Below are 26,976 nucleotides of genomic sequence, written 5' to 3'. Positions count from 1 at the left end.
CTTGAATAGGAGCCAGTACACACCTGCCACCATTTTAAGTGCTTCTGATTCATTCCAAATAAGGTTCATCTGTTCTAGTGGGCTTTTACTGCCATTTTTTTTTTTTTTCATTCGAGGCTATTTGTGTTCACACATGCTCTCCCTTCACTCTCTTTCAGTGGGATGTTTTTCGATGGCAACCACACGTATCTGATCGAACCTGGAGGAGAGGGCGGCGGTAACCGCGTAAGTGTTGTCATCCCTTCAAACACACGATGATGAATAATAGGCCCTGGGATAGGGGATTGAATGGGATTACGGGATTGGAACAGGGGTCAGCTATTGTCTGGAGAGGATCACGAGACAAAAGTCATTTCCACACACACATTGTCAAATTTCCAGCAAACTCTGGACAAAGCAATGTGCTCAGTTACAAAGAAGCCTTCCGCTAATTAGATAATAACGATTAAAGGCATTATGGTCGAAAGGAGAGGACGGATCTGAGATTGCCTCAGGACGCCCTAAGACTCAGATTGTGTGCGTGTGTGTGTGTCTTTGTGTCCGCTCTAATTAAAATGTCCAGGAGATGTGTTTCTCCTGTTAATAAGCAAAAAAGGAGACGAGATAAAAGAGCGAAAGGACTTGGGCTCGTGCTTATATCCATACTTAGCTCACATGACAGATTTAATGGCTGTGCCACAAAACGCTCAAGGTCGGAAGATAAAATCTGCAAATGGAACACAGTGGAAAGGCAAGTGGAGATGAAAGTGAGTTTGAAAAAAAATACATCGAAAATTAGATTGTACAAGTACTATCGATTGACATCGTACTGCATGTCGTGTCATGCAAAACGTGGTGAGCGTATATGTGACAGGTGACAGGTGTGAACTGCGGAAGTGTTGTGTTAGTGGTTGGTTGTCCATCTGTTTGTTAGTTGTCAGATTTCTTCCTGTTTCATGGAACAAGATCGGAGGCACCATTCTGATTCTGGGGGGGGGGTTGGACTGACACCACAATGACTCAAATAGTCAATTAGTAAATGAGAGCACCAGTTCCTCTGAGGTTGGATTTGTTTTTAGAAATGCACGGATGCCCTCTCGGGCCTTGTTTTAGTTTCCACACGCCCACTCTAAAAGCTTCTGAGCTGCATTCTGTTCATGTTGTTCGAGTCACACAATACTTTCCGTATCGCTGGCAAGTGTGGAAGCCGTGAGTCGGTGATGCGCCACCAACTTTGACGGTTGTGATGTGCTTTAAAGTCGAAGTAAAAATCACAGCAGGAGGAGGCGTGTGTCGGCCATATGGTAAATCCATCTGCCCTTTTTTTTCCCTCCGCTGCCGCCGGGGCAGAAACGTTAGCACGTCGGCAAAAAGCTGCTGGTGTCGTTTTATATAGTGAATTTTCCAGCATCTAACGTCAACATGCTAGCGCACCATGAAAGCGCATTAGCCAGCAGTTGAGCAGCAGGTGCACATTGCCAGGTGTTTCACCGGGTGGCTGCATAGTGTGAAAGTGCACACTTTGAGGGAAGATGCCGGAGACTGCTGGCATGCACAAACATAAAATACCATATGTTCTTATTTTTGACAACTATGCATGCTCAACTGCGCCCCAGAGAACGTTTGAGCTCAACATTGCAGCTGGTCAGCTGAAGTAGCCAAAGTGATGACAATGGTAGATAGTCTTTGACTTGAGGTTTTTGTTCAAGTTTCTGTGTTAGCAAAATCCTTCAAGTCACTTTTTTTTCAAGATACATTTGCTGAGAGGAAGGCAGAAAGAGGAACCTAGAATACTAGTGCTTTTTTGCTCAGTTTACTGCAAGTGACTATTTGATGTACACTGGACAATTTTTGGGGTCATGGCTAGATGACTGGATGATATTGCCACTCCCGGTTCACTGTCAAACTAAGCATCAAACTAAAAGAATTACATGTGTAATTACAACAACCGTTAAGCATTGCCTTACAACAGTCCCTTTAGCCTAATGCTAACTAACAATGTAAAACGTCATAGACAAGCTAATAAATAGAAAATCCAAGTTAAAAACTATGCTTTTCCCCCCAGAACTATGATTAAGGTCTTTTAGCACATTTCTAAGATCAATTTTTTCAAAATCATGTTGTTGAGTTGTACATTCTTTTAGTTAATTTAGTGAACTTAACGAACTACCAAAGGCTAATTTCTCTACTTTGCTTTTAAATGTCTTAAATTGTTAAGCTTTTAAAATGCCTTGAATTACTTTGTCTTTAATGTTGTATTTTGCATTTTAATATTGCCTTTAAATGTTATTTCGGAACTACGTGAAGGACATTGCGTTACCTTGTGTATGAAATGTGCTATATAAATCAAGCTGCCTTGCCTTTGCCTATGTCTGTACTATACTGCCCCCAAGTGGCCAAGGCACCAGAAGGAGCAGCACAGTGTCCATTGAATTGAAGCAGAAAAAAGTGGGAAAAAACGGTTGAATTCTTTCCATTCTAATCAATTTTGTAATTTTCTTGTTTTATGGCGTACAATATCACAGAGTGTTATTTTTCTTTTGGGGCGGTGGGCGCCCTAGAACAGATTGGTTACGTTTCCATTTGTTTGAATCGAGAAAGGTAATTTTAAACAGGATTGCTTTGAAAATGTGTTTGAATAAAGGCCTATCGCCAATGTATGGCTTTCCCCATCTGCACTTGAGTAAATAAACCCCCCAGGTCACACTATTTGTGGAAATACAGTACTGCAATTTGATTCCCTATTACTTGCAAAATTGAAAACGCCACAGTGGAAAGTTATCAAATATGCGGTGATTGATATTCACTCTTTTTGACAAAGCATGTCAGGCGACCTGAGTGTGGCTAAAGCAGGCTGGATGTGGGGGATGGAGATTTATTTCATGCGCTGGTGTGATGATGGATTTTTGGGGGGGGTTGATGGTGGCAGGTTGTGACTAGGGGGTGCTTACTTCAAGTGCCAAGTGGATTTTTTTTTTTTTTTTTTTTTTTTTTTAAAGCTGATTGGATAATAAGATTGAGGGCGGGCGGGCTGGTCTCCTGTGGTCCATTCACGCCCACAGAGGCAGCATGTTACACCTCGTTGCATTATATTCATGAGCCAGCCAGCCAGCAGGCTGCATCTTCAGTGAGATGCCGTCTCCCGTGGCAACCCGGGCCCCGCCCCTGTTTCTTTCTCACCCAACAACATATGAAAAGCCATCTGTGTTTTGAGCCTTAATCCTCATCCATTGCGCACACCCCACAGAGTCAGGAGGCTGCGTATGTGCTTGTGGTCGGCCAAAACAAAGAAGAAGACAGTGGCCAGTCAGCGCTTAATGCGTGCGCTGCACTTCTTTGCCAAATCCTTTATTAATCATCGGCCACTGAAGTCGGCAAACATTTAAAATGAGGTGATATCAAAGAGGTACACTGCAGGGTTTTATGCTGCCGGCTGCTTCATTTAACATGCTCACTTCACTTCAAAGATGAGGCTAAACACCAGGGAGCTAAAAGCTGCATTTTGAGTAAGATCTTAAATCGCCTGATGTTGCTCTCCCTTGAGACTGTGTATGGAGATTGATTCTTATCAGATCGTAGAGCAGGCTTCATTATTGTTTGCTCATGAAAGTTTGATTGGACGTCATGTACATGTACACCTACTGGATAATTCATTAGGGATGCCGATGCATTCAAATGAAAGCCGTTCAAGATGATGCTTTGTTGACTTTTAATTGACACATTGGTGATGTCATCCGCACTGCAGTTTATTGATGTAATCCGCACTGCAGTTTATTGAGCATTTCCAATATTTTGTCCCCGCAAGGTAACCAAATTATAAGCTTTCAGTATGATGCAGTGCAGTTCTACACCGCTGCAAGATCATGAACATTTTCAACTCTTTTGGATTACACAGGCAATATTGTGGCCAGTGAGGGTACGATCGTCTCTAACAGTGAGTTAGTACGACTACCGGCAGTTTAGAATTCACTCTACAAATTCGACTGCGTGGAATGAAGTTACGGACACCATACCATCACAAGAACAGTTTGTGTTTAATAGGAAAAAAAGTGAGTGTAGAAAAACATTCCTTTCATTGACTTCAGTGTATGACAAAATAAAATGCTATGTGCTCATATTGTCACTAGAAAAAGAAACACAAAAACAAAATCTGTTAAGGAATGTTTGAAACTTCATGAAGCTCTACTGCTGCCACATTTTAAGTCGAACATCTACTTCCGTACAGCATCATTCTGCACATTTGGACGTTCGGGTTAGCATTCACACAGTAAGTAAAACATTACAGAAAAACAAAAGTGTTGTAAACTGGCACAGTAAATTACTCAACATTAGTACTAGTATTAGTGCATTGCTCTTCAACATCACATGAACAGCGGCTCATGTTTACACAAAAGACAAATTTCGTAGTCTTTCTTTTTTGTATTGATGACGAGCGCCTTCATCACGAAGTCAATCTGTGAATTTGCAACATTCAATGTAACAGCACAACATTGGCATCCAGTGTCAAGGCTTCCAAAGGGGAGGGAAATGAATGTCTGTTCCATGGAATCATGACAAATTATGGAACCTCCGAGGTCAAACGCCATCCATTCTGTGGAATTTTTTAGGTAACATTACTTTTAACATTCTTGTTATACAAGTGTTAAAAAAATAAGACAGATGACAGAGTTAAAAGGAAACATTAATTTGTTTGCAGAGTTGCCTCAATACTCGGCCACTGCCAGTTCCAAGATAGAGAAAAAGAAATGTAATTCATCCATTTGAAGGCAAGTAAGCCTAAAATCTCACAAAATCTGCATGATGTCACATTTGACGGCAGTTTGATTTCAAAATTTGCTTGACTTTTGGGGCGTACAGTGGTGCCTCGATTCATGAGTTTAATCTGTACTGTGACCAGACTCGTAAATCAAAGTCGTTATCATAAATCATCTTTCCCCATTACAAAAAATTGGAAATGCCATTAATCCGTTTCAGCCCTTGTATTCCTTCTTGTGTGCGAGCCTTGGCCACCGGGGCGTAAAATAATACGTAAAATGCAGTCATAAAGACGAGAACAAAGACGACTTTCACAACTAAGTGATTTCGAAACTGCACTGATATTAGTCATTTTTCACAGACGATAGAGAATAAGCCTTTGAGTGTTGTCTCTGTATTTTTGCATCGTTTGTTAGCATCGTTTGTACGGCATTTTGCACTGTGTGTGTAAAACTTTACGCTAGCAGACATTCAAAGTAATGTGGTGATTGTAAATGTGTAAATTCCTTTTTTTCCCATTTTTTGTTTGACTATGAATAGCTTCTTTTTTTTTTTTTTTTTTTTTTGCTCAAAAGTCAAAGCAAAAAATTGCAATGCTCCATCTGAAAATCCTCGTAAGTCAAGGTACCACTGTATTTTCCGGAAAATTTGGGGTGAACTCCAAATTGTAGCACTTTTGGGGTGTCTGACTATTGAGGTTGCACTGTACCAGGAAACCAATATATAGTTGGCAGCTGGCATCCAGTATAGTATTCATGGATAAAAGTTGGGAATGCATTTTGGCATAACTGGGCTGAACAATTAATCGAATTTAAATTGACATCGCAATGTATTAGAACACAATTTTCAAATGTCAAAGGGTTGCCATTTGGGTAAAAAAAATCTATTTGTTTCGTTTTGGATGGTAGGCTTTAGTGTGTATATAAATATGTATTGTCTAGGTTCAGTGCTCAAATATGCCAGTAGACATTTAAATATTGTTTTGTGAAACATGAACAGTTGGAGTAATAAAGCCAGACGTATTTGCATTATTGTTGTAATGTGATTTATGGTTTGCTAGAATTTTGTGACGCGGTCGTGCATGCTTAAAAGATTGCAAGTCAGTGTTTCGCAAGTTAACAACACTAACTGAAGTAGATAAATTGCCTTTCATCTTAATTCATGGTAAAGATGATAATTGTAATACAGATTTATTGCTTGTATTGAAAGAGGAACTTGAAAAAAAAAATCGCATATCAAAACGCGATTGTAATATTGAGGGGGGGAAAAAAAAAAAAAAATCGCAGATAGATTATTTGTCAAAATTGTTCAGCCCTAGTTCTACGACACACAACCGTGTGCCCTGCGACTCTTTGTTAATTTTCCTTCATATCATAAAATAAGTCCAGACCTCTCCAGAAGCGCCCATTTCAGTGATCAGCAATTTAATCCGCCTCTTAGAGAGTAATAATATTAATTTGAAGGGAACCACTCAAAAGTAATATGAACGTGATCTGCAAGGACGTTTCTTACTGTGTCACCACGGGAATGTCAATCTCAATGGCAGACATCCTTGAGCGAGTGGAGTAGCGGCGGCCGGCGTAGCTGGGTGCGTAACTCTGTGAGGGGGCGTAGACCTGAGATGGCGCGTAGCTATGAGAAGGCGCGTAGCTGTAGGCCTGGGTCCCTCCCGCCTCTGAGCCGTAACCATCAGGAGCTGAAATCTGAGACATGTACACTTGCGCCGGCGCAGGGGCAGCCACGCTTTGAACGTAGCCCGCTGCGTACTGCTGCGTGTCGATCACCGTGGGAGGATAGGCCTGAGGCGGCATGGCTTGCGGAGCGTAAACGGGCGATGGCGGGTATCCGTTGGCCGTGAGCGGCTGGGTGGACGCGGAGGAGGGCATAGAGGAAAGGGGCAACCAGAAGGGCGAGGGCAACTTCTTACACATGCAGTACCACATGAACATGAGCAGGGCGGCCAGCATCAGCCCCCCGGAGCAGCCGATGGACACGTAGGGAGCAAAGCCGTCCGCGAAAATATTGTCGTATCTCTTGTTGAGCTCCTTGGTGCCGAACAGGAACCAAACGGAGGGCGCGATGGCGACGGCGCCGCCCAGGAAGAGAAACGCGCCCGCCACCAGGTGACAGCCAGCGCTGTTCACCAAGAAGCGGATGCTTTTGATGTCCGGTTCGGGTTTGTCAGAGCAGCAGCAGGTTTTACACATGCCGGCCATGCACAGCAGCAAAGCCAGTGAGCCGAAGGCCAGCGCCGCCGGCAAGCAGAACTGCAGCAGCCTCAGGTCCAGCTGGTCCACTTTGGAGTACCACTGCAAACATGAGACCATGGATGCCAAATGAGCACTTTGGTTGCTGGATTTACGACCTAGCAACTTTCCCAACCAAAATGCACCTGGCAACAAATGGAGCTACTTTAAAAAAAAAAAAAAAATTATAAACTTTAAGCTACTTGTCAAAAGTGAACCAAACACTAAAAACACACAAAAAATATTCTCGGTCTGGCTGAGTGATTCGTCATGCTAATGCTGTTGTTTACTAAATTTACTTGACACTAGCCATAGCCGATTACCAGTTTGACGGTTTACCATGGTTTTAAAAAGTCAGGGTTTCAATAACCGCTAATACTGGCTATCACCTGTAATGAGCTAATTTTACTTTTTTTGAAGGGACTTCGAAGCAGTGTACAATTTGATTCGCTGCTTTCCAGAGTTGCGTGAACGAGCCAGCTTTTTTAAGTAAATTGCCTCCAATTCACGTTTTGCCCGCCTCCTCCTTGTCAAGCAGGGAGGGGAGGGGTGAGCAGTTACGTATGGAGGAGGCAGGGAGCAAGACGAAAGACACGTTGTGCAATCAACAGCGATGGGACACTGCGACTTACTAAGAAGATTTAAATTTGAAAAAGAATGCTAACATTTATTTATTGATTTATTCAAACATAGCATGGTACACGTTTTCTGTACAAAATATTCTACATTTTATTTTATTTACCTTTTTTTTTTTTTTTTAACAGACCTATACCAGTATGAGTATTTACTAGGGGTGTAACAGTACACGTGGGTGTATTAATATGTTTCGGTATGGCATGTTCGGTTTGGTCCACTTGCGTTCGGTTTGGTCCACTTAGTGCGAGCTTACGCACGGGCGCTATTGACTTGCACGCGGGAGAGGAGGGCGGCGGCACTAAAGCGGAGCCAAGACGCCAGAAGCCGTTATAAATCATAAATGGATTGATAAATGGCATTATAATGGCATACGCAAACAAGCCAGAGCTGCTGCTGAGTGTTTAAAGATTTCAGCGTCTTAATAATTTACTAAATTAGGAGACCTTTATTGTTAGTGTATTTTTTATTTTGGTGTAATTTCTTAGAATGTCACCCGAATGGTTCTAAAGCGAACCATTTAGAATTTAGAAAAAAAACAACTAAATTTGTTATCTTTTCGAAATAAACATGTAAAAAAAAAACCTCAGTTTTTTTGTACCAAAAATATACCGAACCGAAGTTTCCAAGAAACCGAACCGAAATGTGATTTAGCGTACCGTTACACCCGTAGTATTTACTCACCGATCCCTCTAGTACTTTTGATATATACAATTTCATTTAACACTGACAAAACATTGTGAACAAAAACTTTATTTCTGATGCAGACAATTCGCAGATTTGTCAGACTGCCGCAGTATAGCGCCAACTACAGCCGGGGAGGACTTTATGTCAATTTTTTTTTTTGCCCTCCGTATTGGTGGCTGGTCAGCCTCCATGAGTAAACCAAGGTCAGTATCGTCCCGGTACTGCTACCTGGTATCGGTATACACCCATCCCTAATTTTAACATTGTGTAAAGATGCTACGTACAGGATCCGACAGACATACCTCTGCATCAAAGTAGTAACATCCCGAATAGCCGTCCTGCTTGACACACTTGGTCCACAGCCCGTCGTATACGCTGATGTTCTTAGCGTTGCGATTGAAGGTGACCAGTCGGGTTATGCGCCACTGAGGGACTAACGCCGCCACGGCCAAGCCGGCCACAGACACAAAGGCGATGATGAAAGCGAAGGCGTTGGTGGCGTGGATGTCCCGGCACGACATTGTGGTTGGTCTTCAGATGTGCTACAGCCAAGTAAGCAGTGCCTGTTGAAGAACTACAATTATGATTCTGCTCCTGTTCTTAATTTAATTGTGGGAATTCAAATCACTTTTAAAAAATACTCAATAGTGGTCGTTGAATTAATTTATCAAATCAAGTCATTGCCTTGCCCTACATCACCTGATGGGAAAATAACCCCCTAATGAAGTAAGCCACAGATTGACCTAACTTCGTGCTCCCTCCTTGTATTCCCGTTCATTGCAGTGTAGTTGACCTAATATCAACCGCCCCCGAGACAATGCTCTCATTTCATTAGCAAACAGTAACAAGGACTCTGCGGTGGAGGCTGCTGGGAAAGTGCACCAGGACCAACTGAACAAAACACAATCGAATACACTTACAACCATGTCAGTGATTTTACTTTTACAGCAATGGTGAGAGTTTTAACTTGCTTTTCATCTTCTAGATAAAGTATGGCCTGGGCCTGTATTATTTGTTGCATAAAATGTACCTATTTTTTCATAAAATCTTTTTATCAAAATATATATTTTGATTTATTTAACTTACTAAATAAGAGGTTTATTGGTTGAATGTCAGTTCCAAAAAAAATACAGTGGTACCTTCCCTTGTGAGTTCTAAAAAATATTGTTATCAAGCAATTGGTTAATTATATGTAAATTTAAATTGGAAAAAAGAAAATTAATTAAAAAACATTTTTACATACAGTAAGGCTTTGTATATACCTCATCTACTTAAAAATTAAAAAACATCGAAGACACTGAAATGGAAGCACAATTTCGAAGTTTTGATAGCTTTTTTGTTTCTAGCAGCAGATATTGAAAGTAAACTGAGTTTACTAGGTCGACATGTAACATTCACTTTGCGCGGCGCAGTTATATTCAAACGGCATTAAATTGTGTAGCAAACGGAATGACTGAATAAAGTGACCTCATTTTAAAGGGTTAACTTCCCTATGTGGAATATGATTTAGGCGTCCGTCCGTTTGCTAACAGTGATTTAGGCGTCCGTCCGTTTGCTAACAGTGATTTAGGCGTCCGTCCGTTTGCTAACAGGTTAGCCCCGCTGCAACCTGTTGAGTCCTCAACTCTTTTTAAGATCTCTGACGCTAGACACGGTGGCGATCGATCGTAAGTCGCGTCAGAACAACTCGGCTCGTACCTTGTTTACCAGGAGTCTGGTGGTGTTTACGTCCAAGGTTGAGGCATGTCACATCAGCTCTTTTTTTTCTTCCAAACAACAAAGCAGATCAGAGAGTGCGATTTAAGTATAGTTGCTAGCATTAGCATTGGAGGCGTAAACAGGATGTCGGTTAGTTTATAGGGTGGAGTTTCTCCACATTGTTGTCTCGCAGGCGCATGACAAGTAAATGACAACTAATAAATGGGGTCCGCAACGTGATACGTCATCAGGTTTCATGCATGAAGGCAAGCTCAGTTGTCGCCGTATTTATTTTTTCCTTTTGGATGTTTTTCATTCATGGAATAGAAATATTTTCATACAAATATATACAGCACTGTCATTATGACATTTTGATTAGTAGGATTAGTGTCTGTTAGCTGGCAGATTAACTATTAATACTAAAGTACAGTGTCTGTTCTTTACTTCACTATTTTCTTTTTTTTTTTTTTTACTTTTTACTTTTACTCCCTGTTTGAAAACAGATTTATGTGCTATACTTTCTACTTCTCATCTTTTCAACCGTCAGGATTGACAAATCAATATAAAAATGTGTAAACAGAAAGAGATAAAGTCAACCGTGGTTTTAATCTTCACTGAATGGCACAGTAAAATCTTGGGGATTTATTTAAAGGAAAAAACAGGGACAAGAGTGGCGTGGGAAAATATGAACCAGGGCACATTAACAATGAAGATGCAACAGTCGGAAACGCAAGATATTCCCCACTCATGGCCTTATTAAAGTAATTATTTGATGTTGTCTTTTTCCAGAATGATTCATTGTGTTGTAGAGTTTTGTTCCAGACTTTATGTTAATTATTTATTTTTTTATCCACTTTGTTGTATTATGGCCTTTTTATTGTTTGTATGGAAAGTGCTTTGTTAAAGCTTTAGCTGTTATGAAATGCGCTATATAAATAAAAATGTATTGTATTGTAAAAGACACCAGCCTCTGGTATTCAAATATTATTTGTCCGAGCTTAAAAAGCACATACAGTTGTATTGTGTCTGTTGTTATCTTAAGATAACTTGTACAGTTCGCAACATTATGTGCAAAGCAAAGTTATGGGGGCACATTTTTTTGATAGCATGTCCAAGGAATTGTTTCCTCATAGGCAAGTTAATAAGAAGGGAACTATTTTGTGTGCAGAGACTTCTTTTTTGTAGTTGTGCCAAGTTATCAAAAGGGGTGTTGTATCAAATTAACAGTAAAGACCACATTTTTACTTTAGTACTTCAGTACTGATACATTTTAGAGTTAACTTTTTTACTTTTACTTGATTAACAGAGTTTAACTACTTTTACTGAAAGAGTGTGAGTACGTCTGCCATCTCTGCTGGTTTCTTATGATGAACAAATGGGTGAGATAGATAGATAGATATGTGGTGACTCACCACGGGAGAGACATTCACCAGGGACCTGTACCTTTAAGGGAGGGGAGGGAGTTATACATATTTTGGGGTTCAAAGGAAGTGTCTGATGTACATGAAAGGGTTGAAAGGGAGTGGCTGAATATTTCATGTGAAAACTGTCAGTTTTGCTGTGATTGTGGAGAGTAAAGGGGCATTGACTCGCCTTTCTCTCCTCATCCTGGTATTTACCATATCGTCACGGATGGTTGGATGGAGGTCTGGATGGATGCATGGATAGATAGATAGACAGACACTGCATTTATGGCCAAGAAGTGTTTTCCACACAAATATGTACTGTAATTGTGATTGTACGACTGCATAACGTAGGTTTGTGAAAGACTATGATGCATTCTGACTTACTTATCAATTCATCTCCACAATAGAAATTCACATAATATAACATTCATTTATTTTAGTGTATGTGCTTTTATTTCCTGCCATTTTTTTCAAACATTAGGGTAAAAGAGGGTCTGGAAATGTCTGGCAGTTAATGAGCTAACCGTGATGGTTTTCAATTATTACTCCAACCCATCCAACTATATTTTAGTATTGTCAACTACATATTTATATTACCATGTGCTATTTCCATTTAAATGTTCAACGTTTTATGTTACTAATGTTGTTAATATTACCTATTGATTCACATCCACGTTTCATGTATAAAGTCCAGGCATTCATTTGATGCCTAAAAGATGCCTAAAATTTCATTCCAATGGAAGTCAATAAAACTGTTTATTCACAGACAATACAGATACGGACTTGTGATAAACAAAGTTCTATCTTCCAACTAATTGACTCAATTTTAAGTTGTTAAATTGATTCAAGGCCAGGAGAGTCCTGTAAAAACAGTACTTAAAAAGCCAGTAAATGTTCACCTTGGCTCTAAACCAGTTTATGGTTGTCATTAAACGTGCTATTTCCAGTCTGTTCCTCTTCATGCTTGCAATTCCGAGTCTTTTCTTTTGTTTTGGCAAAGGTGAAGTGAGTCCACTGAGAAGATAAAACATGACAGCAAGGTGTCCTAGTGGTTAGCACGTCTGCCTCATAGTTCTGAGGTTTGGGGTTTGAATTTATGCTATGGCCAGTTAGCTTGGATAGGCCCTGGCTCATGGATGTACGGATTGATTTGGAATGACAGTACTATCAATAAGTGTTCTGATTTTCCGTCCTTCAGAATGCTGTGCACTTGATATACAAGTCAGGAGGACCAGATGGACTTCATGACCTCCTCAGTGGTAAGATTGAGCGTGGTCAATAAATTAGTAATTGATTTTAAATGTAACCCCTGGTAACAATAACCTCCTTTAGGTAACCTTCCCAAGTCGCCCTTGCCCAGTCCCCCATTTCCTGGCTCAAGAGTTGTTCACAGGAGAAAGAAGAGACAGGTATGAACAAACTAATTTAGCTAATTTGTCAGCGTCCCTCTTATGTGTTGTTTTTTTTCGCAAAACTAAAACGAGAACAGTTTCATCATACTCAGCAGCCCTTCAGATTGCTCCTCTTCCTATCCATGAAATATCTACATCGTGCGTCATCGTCATCATCATTTCTCAGATGCCCTGAGAGCTGCTCTTATCTGTTTTTTTTTGTCGGGAGGCAAACTTCATGTAGCACATGACATTTTGTTTTCAGGCTCCACACACGCCACGAAGTGTGGAAGATGAGATCAAATACATCGAGTTGATGGTGATCAATGACCATTTAATGGTAAGTCACATCGACTGTACATGCTTGATTGGGTTCTGATTGTAGCTCACTTTAGATTTGTTTTCTCACAAGCAAACATCACTGTTGAGTGACAACGCACACGGTGGAAAGTCTAACACAAGCTCTTTCATGATAATGGCTTACTTCAAAGTTGTTATAATTTCATGGCAATTTTGCCCATAGGAAATAATGGAAAGCGGATTAATTTGTTTGGGGCCTCAAACTGTCACCATCGTAAAACCTTATTAACTCAGCACATAATGCTATAATTAACATTCTAACATTCTTAACAGGCATACAAGTAGAGTTGAAAAGGTTTTGAAAATGAATGTAATTCCAATATTTTTCTCCTCAATATTGCAATTGCAATGTAATATACGATTATTTTTTCTTCCCAGGTATTTTTAAAAAAGACACAAGCCATGAATTTATCTAAATTACAATAAACACTTTACATACCGGTAATTGTTTTGGTCTTATAGGTTAGGCTTACGCTAAAATAAAGACAAATGAAACATGAATTAATATGAAAGACAGTTTATTTAGCTACATCAAATGAAGTTGTTATCAATTTATTCAATACTTTGATTTGCAGTCTTTTAAGCGTTCTCTACGACAACTTGACAAAATTCTACCAAACAAGTGCGGCGTTAACATAAATCAGTAAATCACGGATCAGATTACAACAATAATTCAAACAAATCTGTGTGTTCAACTTTTCATGTTTCATTAAGCAATTATGTAAACTTTTGGACTACATTTCTTAAAAAGAAAGTCAACCCAAAACATATTTTTTCATTTTTAGCCATCTCAGGGGGCGGACACTTTGTCACTTCTGTCCACTGAAAATGACATCACAACCACTCAGGGCTCAGATAACAACCAATAATGGCTCAACTTCAGAAAACAGGTGATCTGTAATTGGTCGTAATCTGAGCCCTGAGCAACTGTTATGTCATTTTCAGTCGACAGAAATGACAAAATGGCCGCCCCCGCACAGCGCTAAAAATGGGTAGATTCACTATTATTCCACAAACACAATATTTATAAGAATGCCTTGTTTCAACGAGTGAGCCTGCATAGAAAATATTCTTGAAAACAATATATTTGAATTGACTTTCCCCTTTAAGCTCTGAACTCATCGACACAGCTTGAATAATTGAATAAAATATGTACCGTATAAAAAAGTAAAGCATTCTGACAGACTCTGATTTGAAAATCGTATTCTACTACATTGCAATGTTGATGTGAATTTGATTAATAATTCAGCCCTATTTAAAAGTCATTTCCAATTGAAAAAAAATAGCCAACTGCTGATTATGTAATACATTTACCTTTAAATCTTTTTAAAATCAAGATGATGTTTTCCACTCATGTGTTTCTTCTCGTTGTCCCTTTCCAGTACAAGAAGCATCGCCTCACCGTTGGCCAGGCCAATAACTATGCTAAGTCAGTGGTCAATATGGCTGACATGGTAAGAATTGTATTGATCCTTTTCTCGGCCAGCTCGCCACAAGCGCTTCCTGCCATCGGCGCTGAGCACGCATCGCACTGATTCCTCATTTAAACAACTCCACTCTCTTCATTTTAAACAGCCAGAAATCAGCCACTCATGAGTCCTCCGCTCGAGGAGGCTACCGAAGCGTGAATGTCACTGTTGTATCATTCGTTCATATGCTTCGCTATGGAAATGCGACCGGCCGCTGGGTCACGGCTGTAAGCCGATCGCCTCGTGAAGCTCAGGCGGAAAAGGTCGAGCTTTTTTGTCTCGCCCTTGAAAAAGACCATGTGAAGCACATCGTCTTCGGAAAGTTCCCATTGATTTCTATATGAGAGTTGGATTTCTTTCCGCAGCTACAATTGCAGCTTTTCCTTTAAGCGACAACTTATAAAACTGCAGCAATGAACTTAGAGACAGTAAGTTAGAGACGCAAGAATTTGCACTGGCCTACAATGCAGTTCTTCAAAACAAAGGAAACCTCAGCTGAACCGTTATAAAAAGTCATCGTCATGCATCATCACATTTTGGCCCTCGGGGGCTTTAGTAGACTAAAATGACCCCTAATGGGGAAAAAAAATCCCTATTTCTGATCTAAATGTTCATTCCTCTCAGCATCTTGCATTCTTTGAATCATTTTACCATCGTTTATGTTACGAATAAGAGCAAGTGTTTTCAAGCTGCCATATCCTGCTTTCGCTTAAGGTCCTCCAGGGCAAAACTTGAATAGCAAACCTCCTTTAAAATGCACCCTCATTTTTTTCATAATCATCTCCTTTGATATCCTCAGATTTTCAAGGAACAGCTTAATACACGCATCGTGCTAGTCGCCATGGAAACGTGGTCCACTGATAACAAATTCAACATTGACGACGACCCCATGGTGACCTTGAGGGAGTTCATGAAGTACCGCAAAGATTTCATCAAGGAGCGATGTGACTCCGTGCACCTCTTCTCGTGAGATCCGATATTATCAAATAGACAGTTTGTAAAAAAATTTTTAAATGTGCACTGTTTTATAAAGCTTTTTTATGTAACCCCAAAATATGCCGGTTCCTTACAAGTTATGCTTCCTATGAGTACTTTTTGTAAAAAGGAAATTCTGAAACAAGGTTTATTGGCTATATTTACATTGTGATGTGATTCATATGGGAGATGTCAATTTTGAAGTTAATGTACTGTAAGTTCCAGTTTTTATGCTTGTTTCTACCCACCACAGCAATAGATTTGATCACTGTTGTGGCGCACCGGACACAACTAGTATTAGTGTACTTGTAGTAGTCATTAGTATAACAGAAAACAACATATTTTGACATAATTAATAGGCTGGGCTTTGGGATAATTATTTTAGTCACAAACTCTTATATGAACACATTTTTCAAGTTTTTTTGTACAGGTAACCCCCAACATAGGTTATTTTCCTACAATGTACTTTTTGTACTTTTTGATAGACTCAAAATTGAATGTATACCCTTGTATATGCTTATTTTTTTAGTGACGTTCTGTGTTTTTTATTCAACGTTTCAATTATCAGAGGGAACCGTTTTCACAGCAGCTGGGGCGGCGCTTCCTACATGGGTGGAGTTTGCTCCCTCACCAAAGGGGGCGGTGTCAATGAGGTAACCTTTGACCTAAGTGCATCTCATTGCGTTTCTAAATTCTCAGCGCTCTGTAGTAAGCGCTGAATTTCTCATGTCAGACTAAACCAATATTTTTCATAGTTGTTGTCCATTTTTCTCCCTTCATCAGTATGGGAAAACAGGTGAGATGGCCATAACGCTGGCTCAGTCCCTTGGGCAGAACATCGGCATTTTCTCTGATAAGAAGAGGATCCTTAATGGTACATTGTCTTAATTAAAATCGCATTATAACGTTGGTCATTTTAATGATTGAACATGTGACTTCTGATGGCGGTACTACTTCTCATTGTCATTGTGTGTGTGTGCGCTTTTCTACAGGAGAGTGCAAATGTGATGATCGTTGGTCAGGCTGCATCATGGATGATGTTGGGTAAGTAAAAATGTTCATGAAGACACTAACTGAAAGTCCCTAAACACCATAATATCTAATGGTAGCTAGTCATAGCATACAGCAGCGTTGCTGCAATTACAGAACCCACCAGTAGGTGTCAGCGCAGGACTATTCTTTGTAGCCCAGCAGCTTGTTCGTGTAGTACTTAATGACGCATTGTTGAGTATTCTTTCATAATGCTACCGTAAACAAAACATGTGTGTCATAGCGATTCTGTGTTGTGCGTTGACCTCAATACCCCCTCTTAAATACTTCTTGCGCTTTCCCTCTATCCCAAATGGGACAGCAGGTGAGCAGAAGCCTGGCTAGAACATTGCTTATGCTCTTCTGAACCACAGCCTTGGCAGAATGGTTGTCAGCCATCACAACCAAACGTCTCTGTTTGTTCAAATGATGTGAACAAATACAGTCTGATGTGCCTCTAGTCTGTACCGACTGTATTTGGCGTCATCTTATTGAACAATAACTCTCATCTATGTTATTCTATTCTACATCAAGTGGACACTTCATTAGGGATACCGAATGTTATTTGAGATGCAATACAAACACTCAGCCTACAAAACATGAGAGTTGTGAATGATGCTGTCACAAAGGTATTCAGTCAACAACACGCTTATTGCGTCGCGTAGAACCGCATCATATTACAAAACACCTTTCTAAAGATGAACAGTATTGTTTCATGAATACCTCTCTAGCAGTGTCAATCAAAACTGATCATTATTGTCTTCTAAGGGCAGGATTTTTAATACAACATTTGTACTGGATCTCATTAGCTTGTGTAGGTGTACCTAATGTTGTGGCCTGACTGTATATGTCTTCTTCTATGGCTGAAGTCGGTGGCCAGTCAGCTTAGTTTTTATTTGTTTTCTGTATTTCCTCAAATAGTGGCTGTCCCTATAATAGACGCCATGCGACCAATTAGTCACTGAGCACTCTATAATATTGTACTTTGTGAGAAAATAACAGTAATGATGTAATTAAATATTATGTCAAAAAGTGAACCGTTTTTGCTACATTATGGACATTATGCGGCTCCATACAGATATACATGGAGACAGTCACAGCTCCTTACTAGTGACAGTTATAGTGGTTGTTCTTTGCAGAGGATAAAGAAGCTATGCCTGTGAGTATTGTTAGATTTTCTGTGTACATGAGTTGCTCCACCATTTGTGTTCATCTAGCTGTTGCTTATAGTAGTGGTTCCCAACCACCGGTCTGTTGCTTCGTTATCAGTACGCCGCACAGATGGGTAGAGAAAGAAAAATAATTATTGTAGCGGCACTTACGCTAAAATACACAAACATTTTAGCCTGCAAGTCTATGCAAAAAATTGGCAAAATGACAGCTTGTATCTAAAGAAAACAGAAATCAGGTCACTCAGATCTCAAGGCACTACCACATATTGACCATATCGTTTAATATCCCCCCTCTAATTTGCTCCTCGCCATTTCAGCCACTACCTGTGGAAATACTGTACTTTAGGTAACTTCACGTTGGTCTTTTCATCCCTTTCCCATTTCTTGTCTCATCCATGTTTTGTCGATTGATACTGTCTGCAATGTCAGTCTCATCATTAATGACTCAACTGATAACTCTGACACTCTCTGCCCACACCACCCCTCGATTGGTTTCCCATCTAACACATCCAGTTCAGTACACCTGCTAGCTATGCCATCATGTGAAGAGGTCACGTGACAGAGCACTCTGTCATCTGTCGTCTGCTCTCTCCCAAATCGACTCAGTGGTATTTCAGACACTTCAATGTATCCAATGAGCGAGCTCAGCCATGTCCATTGACGCCCGCTTCTTTTTACTCCACAGCGCCTGCATGTCTGAACGGCCTAACTCCTCTCAGTGTTCTGTTTTCACAGGTTTATCTACTGTGTGTGTATGTGTCTGTGTGTGAGTGAGAGAGAGAGAGAGAGAGAGGGAGGACGAGTGAGAGAGAGTTGAAAGTGAGTGACAACGGACGTGGATTATTGTTTATTTGCTTAAACAAAAAAAAATCTATTTAACTTGAATCCTTGATGCTTTGTGCGAACAGGGTCACAGTACGCCATAGATTAATTCTTGGGCTTGCTTCCTTGTTTTTGTGTCAAATTATATGTCATGTCACCTTGTGTCATCTTATGTCAACAACCTTGTTTAAATCCTTGTTGCAATTAGTGGAAGGCATGCATTGTACTATGGTACAATACAACAATACTATCATCTCTGACAGTTTGTCTCTCTCTGGCTAAGATATTAGTGATTTATTGTGTAGTGGTCATAGATTAGATAAAAACAAATGTGATCAAGTACTTGAGAAATCCCAGTGGTGCAGAATTGTATTGATGCCATTCGTCTGAGTATTGATGAAAACCACATAACATGAATGATCTTATGGAAGGGCAAAACAATTACTGTTCAAATGACAGTCTTCCCCATCCATTAAAGAGGCAATCAACCCAAACCCACTAGTTGAAACACAACATTCTGATTAATATTGCGTTTGTGCAATATGAGTTATGCAGAAAAATGCACACCTTTTAAGCCATCTCAGGGGGCGGCCATTTTGTCACTTCTGTCGACTGAAAATGACATCACAACTGCTCAGGTAACGACCAATCATGGCTCAGCTTCAAGAAAACAAGTGAGCCGTGATTGGTCGTTACCTGAAGCCCTGAGCAGTTGCGATGTCATTTTCCATTGACAGAAGTGACAAAATGGCCGCACCCACAGATGGATAAAAACGGGTGGATTCCGCAAACGCAATATTTATCAGAAGACCTTGTTTCAAATCGTGGGCTATCATAGAACATATTCCTTAAAAAAATTCGTTTCGGTTGACTTCCGCTTTAAGGTTCATGACCATGACAAGACATGCATCATGAAATCAATTGAATATCACTAGTTCCGTTCCCAGTTCTATAATTGCCTCTACATATGAGTCGTAGAAAGGACCTCCTCTCAGTTGTGAGTATTTCTCTGACAAAAGATGACATTTATGGTATGGGCCCGTATATGCTGTGGTTGTGCTGAACAGCTTCTACCTGCCCAAGAGGTTCTCCGACTGCAACGTGGAGGAATACTACAACTTCCTAAATAGTGGTGGAGGAACCTGTCTGTTCAACAAGCCTCCCAAAGTATGTCTTCTATACAGTACAGTATTCTTCGCCCACTCCGATTCACAAAATAAAATATGTAGAATAAAATCTTAGATGAAAATGTTTCAACCTTGGAGTTTTTTTGTTTGTAATTATGTTGTTTGTCCTTCAGCTACTGGACCCTCCTGAATGCGGTAATGGCTTTGTGGAGCCAGGGGAGGAGTGTGACTGTGGCAGCCCAGTGGTGAGTTGCTCTCAGCAGGGATGGCCAACCTAAATTAATCAAGGGGCCACTCAAAGTGTGGTCATGCAGGCCGCCAGTTGCCCGTCACTGCTCTACATGGTTAACTTTGTGCTCATTAGTGGTTTGGGGATGGCCTAATTACTTAGCAGCAACATCATATAGTGTCAGACTTGGTAGTCCAATGCCGCATGATACGTGATTAAAGTTTGCCCATAGAGTTGTCTGATGAAATGTTATAAAAAGTAAATGTTACATGAAATATTCATTTGAACGAATACGTAATCCAAAAAGCTGCTCTCTTCTAACAGGAGTGTGCAAGAGAGGGAGAGAATTGCTGTAAAAAGTGTACCCTGACTCAAGGCTCCAAATGTAGCAACGGACTCTGCTGCAATAACTGCCAGGTTGGAAAGAAGTCACTCCCAACCCTCTCTTTCGGAAGTAACCCACTGTTCATCATGATGTCATTCTTATGCTCCCACAGATGGAATTCATGGGGGTCGTGTGCCGGGATGCAGTGAATGACTGCGACATTCCCGAAAACTGCACAGGAAACTCCAGCCAGGTGAGCACAAGCCACTCAGCCTCTAAGTCAAGCTGCTCAAGCGACGAACGGATCGTTATGAGTTGTGTCTTGTTTTTACAGTGTCCTCCGAATGTGCACAAGATGGATGGTTACACGTGTGAAAAAGACCAGGTGAGACAGTCCTGTCATATCGTAACTGTTTTGAGCCAAGGTTAATTTACAGGAAACTAACGGAGAAAAAAAAACATTATATAAAAAAAAAAACCCACTTTCTTTAAAGAAATACAGTTAAAATGCTTTTAAAGAAATGAAAACTAACTGAAACTACATTTTATGTCTATAAAACTAACTAATTAGAGTTAAACCAAAAATGTGCGTTGCTTTTGTTTTTGTCAATTAATATCCTACATGAGCTTCTGGCTGCATTTTAAACGTATTTATTTCTGTATCGCTGTGCATGTGGAGCTACAGAAGAAGGAAGGTCATACAGTCATTTGGGAATTGTAGTTTACTTTTTGTACACAGTACTTAGTGATCTTTATTTTTTATCTTGCACTTGGCAAATGCTCCATATCAGAAAAAAACTAATCCTAAAACTAATAAAAACTAACCTACCTATCACTGCCCCCCCCAAAAAAATAACAAACTTGCTTTAAAACTAATTAAAAGTAACTGAATTTAATAAACAAAAATCCAAGCAAAATATGAACTAAAAAGAAAGGGGGGGGGGGAATACTGGAATGGAAAAAAATGGAAATACTTGAATACACTTTTGACATGTTTGTTTTTCCTCTTTAGGGGCGCTGCTTTAACGGGAGATGCAAAACCAAAGATAAACAGTGCAAGTACATTTGGGGAGAGAGTAAGTCTATCAGTATTCTTGTTTTGGTTCAGTTAATACTGTATTTCTGTGTTATAGCCTTTCACATAACATCATATGTCAACATACATCCACACACATTATTCTGTCCATTCACACACAATCATATTAGCATTTGTTCATTTACATGCACACATAATTAGCGGGGTGGTGGCCATCAGGAATTTCGGGAGTTTCCTGAACAGCCCGTCCATTTCCGAGCTGGTCGAACACCACCCGCATCGACAAATAGGTTTCGGCGCATGTCGGCCGCCGCCCACCGCCACCCCCAACCCCGCCGAGGAATATTCCCTGGCCGAAATTTGGTCCGAGTACATCCCTGCACATACTGTAAACATGTGCCCATTCACACACACACTTTGCATAATCTAAGTGTCTGCCTGTCTCATATACACATAATGCAAAAACAAAAATGTCCAATCATACACAAATATAAACAATACAAATTCGCCAGCATGCTTAGTAGAAGAGGCGTACTCTCAATCTGTGACTTTGTGTATTGCGGTCCAACATCCAGAGGCCACGGCGGCCGATAAATTCTGTTACGAGAAGCTCAACATTGAGGGCACCGAGAAGGGCAACTGTGGGCGCGACAAAGACACGTGGATCCAGTGTAACAAGCAGTACGTTCTCTGCGCGTCCCACTCTCACCTGCGCATCTCCGCTGGACTCACTCATTTGCACCTGCGTGTTCCAGGGATGTTCACTGCGGTTACCTGCTGTGCTCCAACATCTCACCTGCCCCGCGACTGGGAGAACTGCAGGGAGGCCTCACCTCCTTCTCAGTGGCAAGACATAGTGCCTCTCTGGACTGCAGGTATGCAGTCGTTGCTAACCAGTTTTACAACACAAAACCAGGCCTAACGGCCAAATTGATGTGTGTGTGTCAGCGGTGCTCACGTGCTGATCGACGGAGACACGGACCTGGGCTACGTGGAGGATGGCACAGCCTGTGGGACAGAGCGCATCTGTTTCAACCACAAGTGTCTCCCCATCCAGCAGTTCAACTTCAGCATCTGCCCCGGGACCACAGACAAAAGCGTCTGCTCGGGACACGGGGTACAAAGCACCCACGCATGCAGGCATCGTTAATTATTCACAGTGGTGGGGTGTGGATTTGTTTCATGGGCCTTTAGTGGAGATTTACCCGACGTAATCCAACTATTAATACCAGTGCACAGTATTGTGTTGTATTTTATCGTATTGTATCACATCACATCGGAGTATAACAATTTTCATGTAAAACATGGCAAAAACAAGAAGAAAACATTGTTTTGGCTTAATGCTAAGACCAATGCAAATTGCCATAGAGAAGCTAATGAATCACATCTGTGTTATAGTGTTATAACTCTCAAAGCCAATCACATTTGAACAAATGGTGGAGCAGCACATGTGGACAGGGAATATAACAACACTCACAGTAGGTATTCGTTTCCTCTGCGAAGAACTGCAAATATCGCTGCAGTGTACTGAGGATGGACGGGTTTCATGTGTATCCGAATGTTTGTATGACACTGCCCAGGAGGCCAAGGTGCACACACCAGAAGTAGAAGCACAGTGAATTGAACCCCAAAATAACGTGGCAAAAACTGTCCAACTGTATGTTTTGATAACATGTTTTATCATTATAGTCCACTATTTCTTCTTACTAAAAAACCCTCACAAACGTTTTAGTTGTAATTTGGGGGGAGGCCAGAACAGATTAATGGTATTTCCATTCATTTCAATAGGGAAGCATGATTTGAGTATGGGTGTTTTGAGATGCGAGCATGCTCACGGAATGAATTTAACTCACATCTCAAAGCACCTCTTTATTCATGTGTGCATATCGCTACAGAAGTGTTTTGCTAGTTGAACTTGGCTGTAACCGGTTTTGCTCTGACCAACCAATCAGAGGATGTAAAAATCCTGACGATATTGTGAGCCAGCTACCGGGGCCTGTGAGGAAAATTTGAAATCTGATAGGTTAAATGCTAATATAATTTAAATTACACTGGCCAGCATGCTGATTCTGAAGCCTCTGGGCAGATTAGAATGACATGGCAGCAAATGGAGGCTAAAATCTGATTGGACAAAAAAAAAAAAAAAAATCCAACATCCATATGCTGATGCTTATGGAAGCCCATTCCTGCCAGTGAAGAAAGAAAAAAGGATATGTATCCCGCTAGTGAAAAAAAAAACGTTAATGTATTGGCTTCTTCCAAAGTAACAAAAAAAACAATAATTAAAAAAATATATATATATGTATTTTTTTTTTTTTTACTGGCGGTAATGGACTTGATCGATGCTTGAAGTAGTGCAAGCAAGAGAAATGAAATGCGTGAAATGCAGACAATGCAGGCAGGTGGGGATTACATTATGAACCATGACTTCATTTGAATACAGGTGTGCAGCAATGAGCTGAAGTGTGTGTGTTACCTGGGCTGGGCCGGAGAGGATTGTAACTCCACGTCGCCTCTCAGCTATCTTGTGGTAGGACCCACAGCCTCTGTTTCAGGTAGGGCTCCCCCTCCTTCCCGTGTATTTGCTACTCGCTTCCTCTCATCCACATTTGACTTTAATTTACTCCCTCTCAAACAAAACTCATCATTTCTGATATGTTGCTCTGTTTGACTATTTCATGCTTTTGTTAATTGTCCATTGCCATTCATTCTTTTCTTTTTTTTTTTTTTTTTTACACACATTCTTCGTTGACAGGCTGATGTCTTTGATGGAGTGACTTGAGGTTAGATTTGAGTTCCTTTTTTTTGCTTGTAATTTCCTGATCCTTCCTCCTCCTGCCATCCTGATTCCAATATATTGACACTTGACGTTTGTGGTGACAACCCTGAACGGGAACCCTACAACTCCCTTAAGAATAGAAAGAACGAGAAGATATCGGTGGTCAAACTCTATGTCCCTCTTTGGCTCCGCTGACTCTCTCCTTGCCAAGTGTGCGTGTTGTGTGGTTTTGTTTGTCGTCATATTGCTTGAAGCTGCAAAGACAATAACACAAACTTTGCGTGTCCCTGTGCGTCAGGCATCACCAGTACCAACATCATCATCAGCGCCATCGTTGGCTCCATCCTCTTCCTCGCCCTCATACTGGCTGTGACGGCCTGGTGCTACAAGTGAGTGACAGGATCATTTAAATGTGAAAAAAAATGCATCAAACAAAACAGAATTAAAATGTTAATATGATGCAATTCATGAATTACCCGCTAGGGGGGCACACTGTTTTGATCAGAGTAGAAGACAACATTGTTTAAAAATTCCTTTCTTTATAAATCTCGTTTAATCTTAAAGTGCATTACTATATTTTTCAATACTAATTACTTGTTAAAGTTTTGTGCCTTTGTACAACCAGTGGGATCAGTTGCAACGCATATATGCGAATGATAAAAGTAAATTGCACATTTGTCTAAGGAAATCTAAGGTGTTTCATGAAATGTTTTGTAAAAGGAATGTTCATTAAATTTCAACATTTTCCTAATGTTCTTGTGCTTCTTTACACCAAAACAGAGGAAATAAATATTATTTTGGTTATTTACAGCAGAGTATGGTATAATTTTAATGGTCCAGCCCACTTGACATCTACCGAGGCCGTATGTGGCCCACAATGTGAAATGAGTTTGACACCCCTGACTTAGGCCAACTATGTTACTGTCTTTAAATCTCAGTCATGATGGTGGTACTGAGTGTGAAATGTTTGAGAACCACCGCATTAAGCCTACGTAATGTTGTGACCGGTCAGTGTATGCACACTGTTCTTTGTGTTGCACGGCAATTGGGAGGACGATATTCGGTTATGAGATATGATAATAATAAACATGGACATGATGCATTTGGCAGCGGTTGTGTTCTAGTGCTGAGTAATGGTCCGCCTCTTCACAGGAGCTATAAGCAGAGATGCTACGTGGAGTCGGATGTTCACCGAAGATTTTGCCGGTTTGTTCACTCAGCAATATTTGACATTTCTGATATTCATGACGTGCTGTGCATGCATGTTTGAAGTTGTGTATGTGTGTGTGTGTTTTTTTTAAAATTATTACATTTTCAGGAGCCGTGCTGCTTTATTATATGAGACTGTGACTGCATCTCATAATTTTTAGTTCTATTATGTAAATAGCAGTGCCAAATCAGCAAGGTTATAGTTGACGAAAAATAACGAAAAAGCTAAAATTTGAATTAATAAAACGTTAATGTTACCGAAATAAAATAAAATGAGGGTGCTTTAAAAAAAAACAACAAAAAAAAAAAACTATCTGAAACTACATTTTTATTCAAGTAACCAAAACTAATTCTAATTATAGTCAAAATGTCATTTGTGTTACTGTACGCCCATCCAGAAGAAGGAAGATCCAACAGTTGTTTAGAAATTGTTATTTACTTTCTTCCACAATACCTAGTGACTTTTTTTATGTTGCACTGGGCAAATATTCAATATATTAAACAAATAACTAAAACTAATACTAAAACTAATTCAAAACGACTTTATTCATACTTTATTCATCCCGAGAGGGAAATTAAGTTGTCACAACAGCAATTTTCACACATATACACCCTTGTATACTAATATAGAAACAACGAAAATAAGAAAAACTGTATTTCTCCATAATGCTATTTTTTAAAAAAAATTTAAAGTCCAATTTCGCTTGACATGAACTGTAATTTAGTGGTTGCATTCTTTAATATTATTCCAAAAATGATTTTTTTTACAACAAACGGAGTAAATAAACCCCTATTTGCGTATCTATAACAAGTAAGGTTGTGCGATTACTTTTAAAAGTAAAATTTGATCTCAATTTTGTTGTTCTAACGTTTGAATTTCATTTGTTCCAGGAAGACTACTGTGATCAATAACTTGTTGTTTTCCAGCTGGAAAATATCAAGATTTCCCTCAGGCAGAATAAATGAAACAATAAATAATCAGTATCTAAAGTACGTGTGTATACTATACTGTACGTATGTATTGAATGGTGTGTTGTACGCGCAGACAAATGCCGCCAGGCGACTACGTGACAAAGCCGAGCGACGCCGATTCTTTCTACAGCGACATGCCGCCCGGCGTGAGCACAAACTCGGGCTGCAGCTCCAAGAAGAGGTCAGCGTGTCTGTCGCACCTTCAGATATGCGCCCTGTCCTTCACTCCCTCCATCCCATCCATTACACAGAACATCTCACTCTTTGGCTTCAGGTGTGCCATCTCGCCATCCTTCATTCATTCACTCACTACTATTTGTGTCAGTGTTTGTGCGTGTGTGTAAACAGTACCATCGGCGCCTTCGTTGGGTGGCAGGTCAGTCACTCTCACATGTATCACATGTCTATGTATCATCATGCTTTATAAATGTCAGAGCTTTACCTCGAGCCAGTGCTTCACAAACTTTCTTGAGCCAAGGCACATATTTCGTACATAAACAAAAAAATCCCTTGGCACACTACCAAACAAAAATGTCGCAAAGATTCTATGTAGCGGTACTGAAATTAGGGCTGAAGAATTAATCAAATTCAGACTGATATCGCAAACCTTTAGTAAACAAAACAACAAAACAAAATATTTATTTATAATAAATCTGATTTTGTTTATTGAAATACAA

At 40.2% G+C, this 26,976-nt stretch overlaps 2 protein-coding genes across 6 annotated transcripts in view; one reads left to right on the top strand and one right to left on the bottom strand.

The window, feature by feature from the left end:
* The window catches only part of adam22 (ADAM metallopeptidase domain 22), a 62,868-nt gene that overhangs the window by 26,484 nt on the left and 9,408 nt on the right, over positions 1-26,976 (top strand). For 2 of the 3 annotated variants that reach the window (XM_086038574.1, XM_086038572.1), the window contains exons 6-27: positions 159-225; positions 12,603-12,663; positions 12,737-12,813; positions 13,061-13,135; positions 14,538-14,609; positions 15,424-15,590; positions 16,168-16,252; positions 16,383-16,473; positions 16,592-16,643; positions 19,690-19,789; positions 19,923-19,994; positions 20,303-20,395; positions 20,476-20,556; positions 20,638-20,688; positions 21,316-21,379; positions 21,915-22,020; positions 22,095-22,214; positions 22,288-22,456; positions 23,783-23,894; positions 24,417-24,507; positions 25,271-25,324; positions 26,373-26,573. In XM_086038574.1, the coding sequence (XP_085894700.1) occupies positions 159-225; positions 12,603-12,663; positions 12,737-12,813; positions 13,061-13,135; positions 14,538-14,609; positions 15,424-15,590; positions 16,168-16,252; positions 16,383-16,473; positions 16,592-16,643; positions 19,690-19,789; positions 19,923-19,994; positions 20,303-20,395; positions 20,476-20,556; positions 20,638-20,688; positions 21,316-21,379; positions 21,915-22,020; positions 22,095-22,214; positions 22,288-22,456; positions 23,783-23,894; positions 24,417-24,507; positions 25,271-25,324; positions 26,373-26,573 (2,061 nt within the window). The remainder of the gene's footprint in view (positions 1-158; positions 226-12,602; positions 12,664-12,736; positions 12,814-13,060; positions 13,136-14,537; positions 14,610-15,423; positions 15,591-16,167; positions 16,253-16,382; positions 16,474-16,591; positions 16,644-19,689; positions 19,790-19,922; positions 19,995-20,302; positions 20,396-20,475; positions 20,557-20,637; positions 20,689-21,315; positions 21,380-21,914; positions 22,021-22,094; positions 22,215-22,287; positions 22,457-23,782; positions 23,895-24,416; positions 24,508-25,270; positions 25,325-26,372; positions 26,574-26,976) is intronic. The other variant, XM_086038573.1, reaches the window with a different exon arrangement.
* cldn12 (claudin 12) lies at positions 3,995-10,202 on the bottom strand. Of its 3 annotated transcripts, none has more exons than XM_086038586.1 (4): positions 9,999-10,202; positions 8,603-8,842; positions 6,247-7,043; positions 3,995-4,570 (listed from the first exon to the last, which is right to left on the bottom strand). In XM_086038586.1, the coding sequence occupies exons 2-4, from the start codon at positions 8,819-8,821 to the stop codon at positions 4,555-4,557; spliced, it is 1,032 nt and encodes a 343-aa protein (XP_085894712.1). In that variant the 5' UTR covers positions 8,822-8,842; positions 9,999-10,202; the 3' UTR covers positions 3,995-4,554. The 3 variants fall into 3 exon arrangements, with proteins under 3 accessions (XP_085894712.1, XP_085894711.1, XP_085894713.1); XM_086038585.1 differs by having other exon boundaries at positions 8,603-8,863; positions 9,999-10,201; XM_086038587.1 differs by having other exon boundaries at positions 3,995-7,043; positions 8,603-8,863; positions 9,999-10,200.

The sequence above is a fragment of the Filicampus tigris genome, chromosome 8 (genome assembly GCF_054856515.1).
Source record: "Filicampus tigris isolate MCC_2025a chromosome 8, RoL_Ftig_1.0, whole genome shotgun sequence".
Taxonomy (NCBI): domain Eukaryota; kingdom Metazoa; phylum Chordata; class Actinopteri; order Syngnathiformes; family Syngnathidae; genus Filicampus; species Filicampus tigris.
This window is presented reverse-complemented; position numbering and strand designations above follow the sequence as displayed.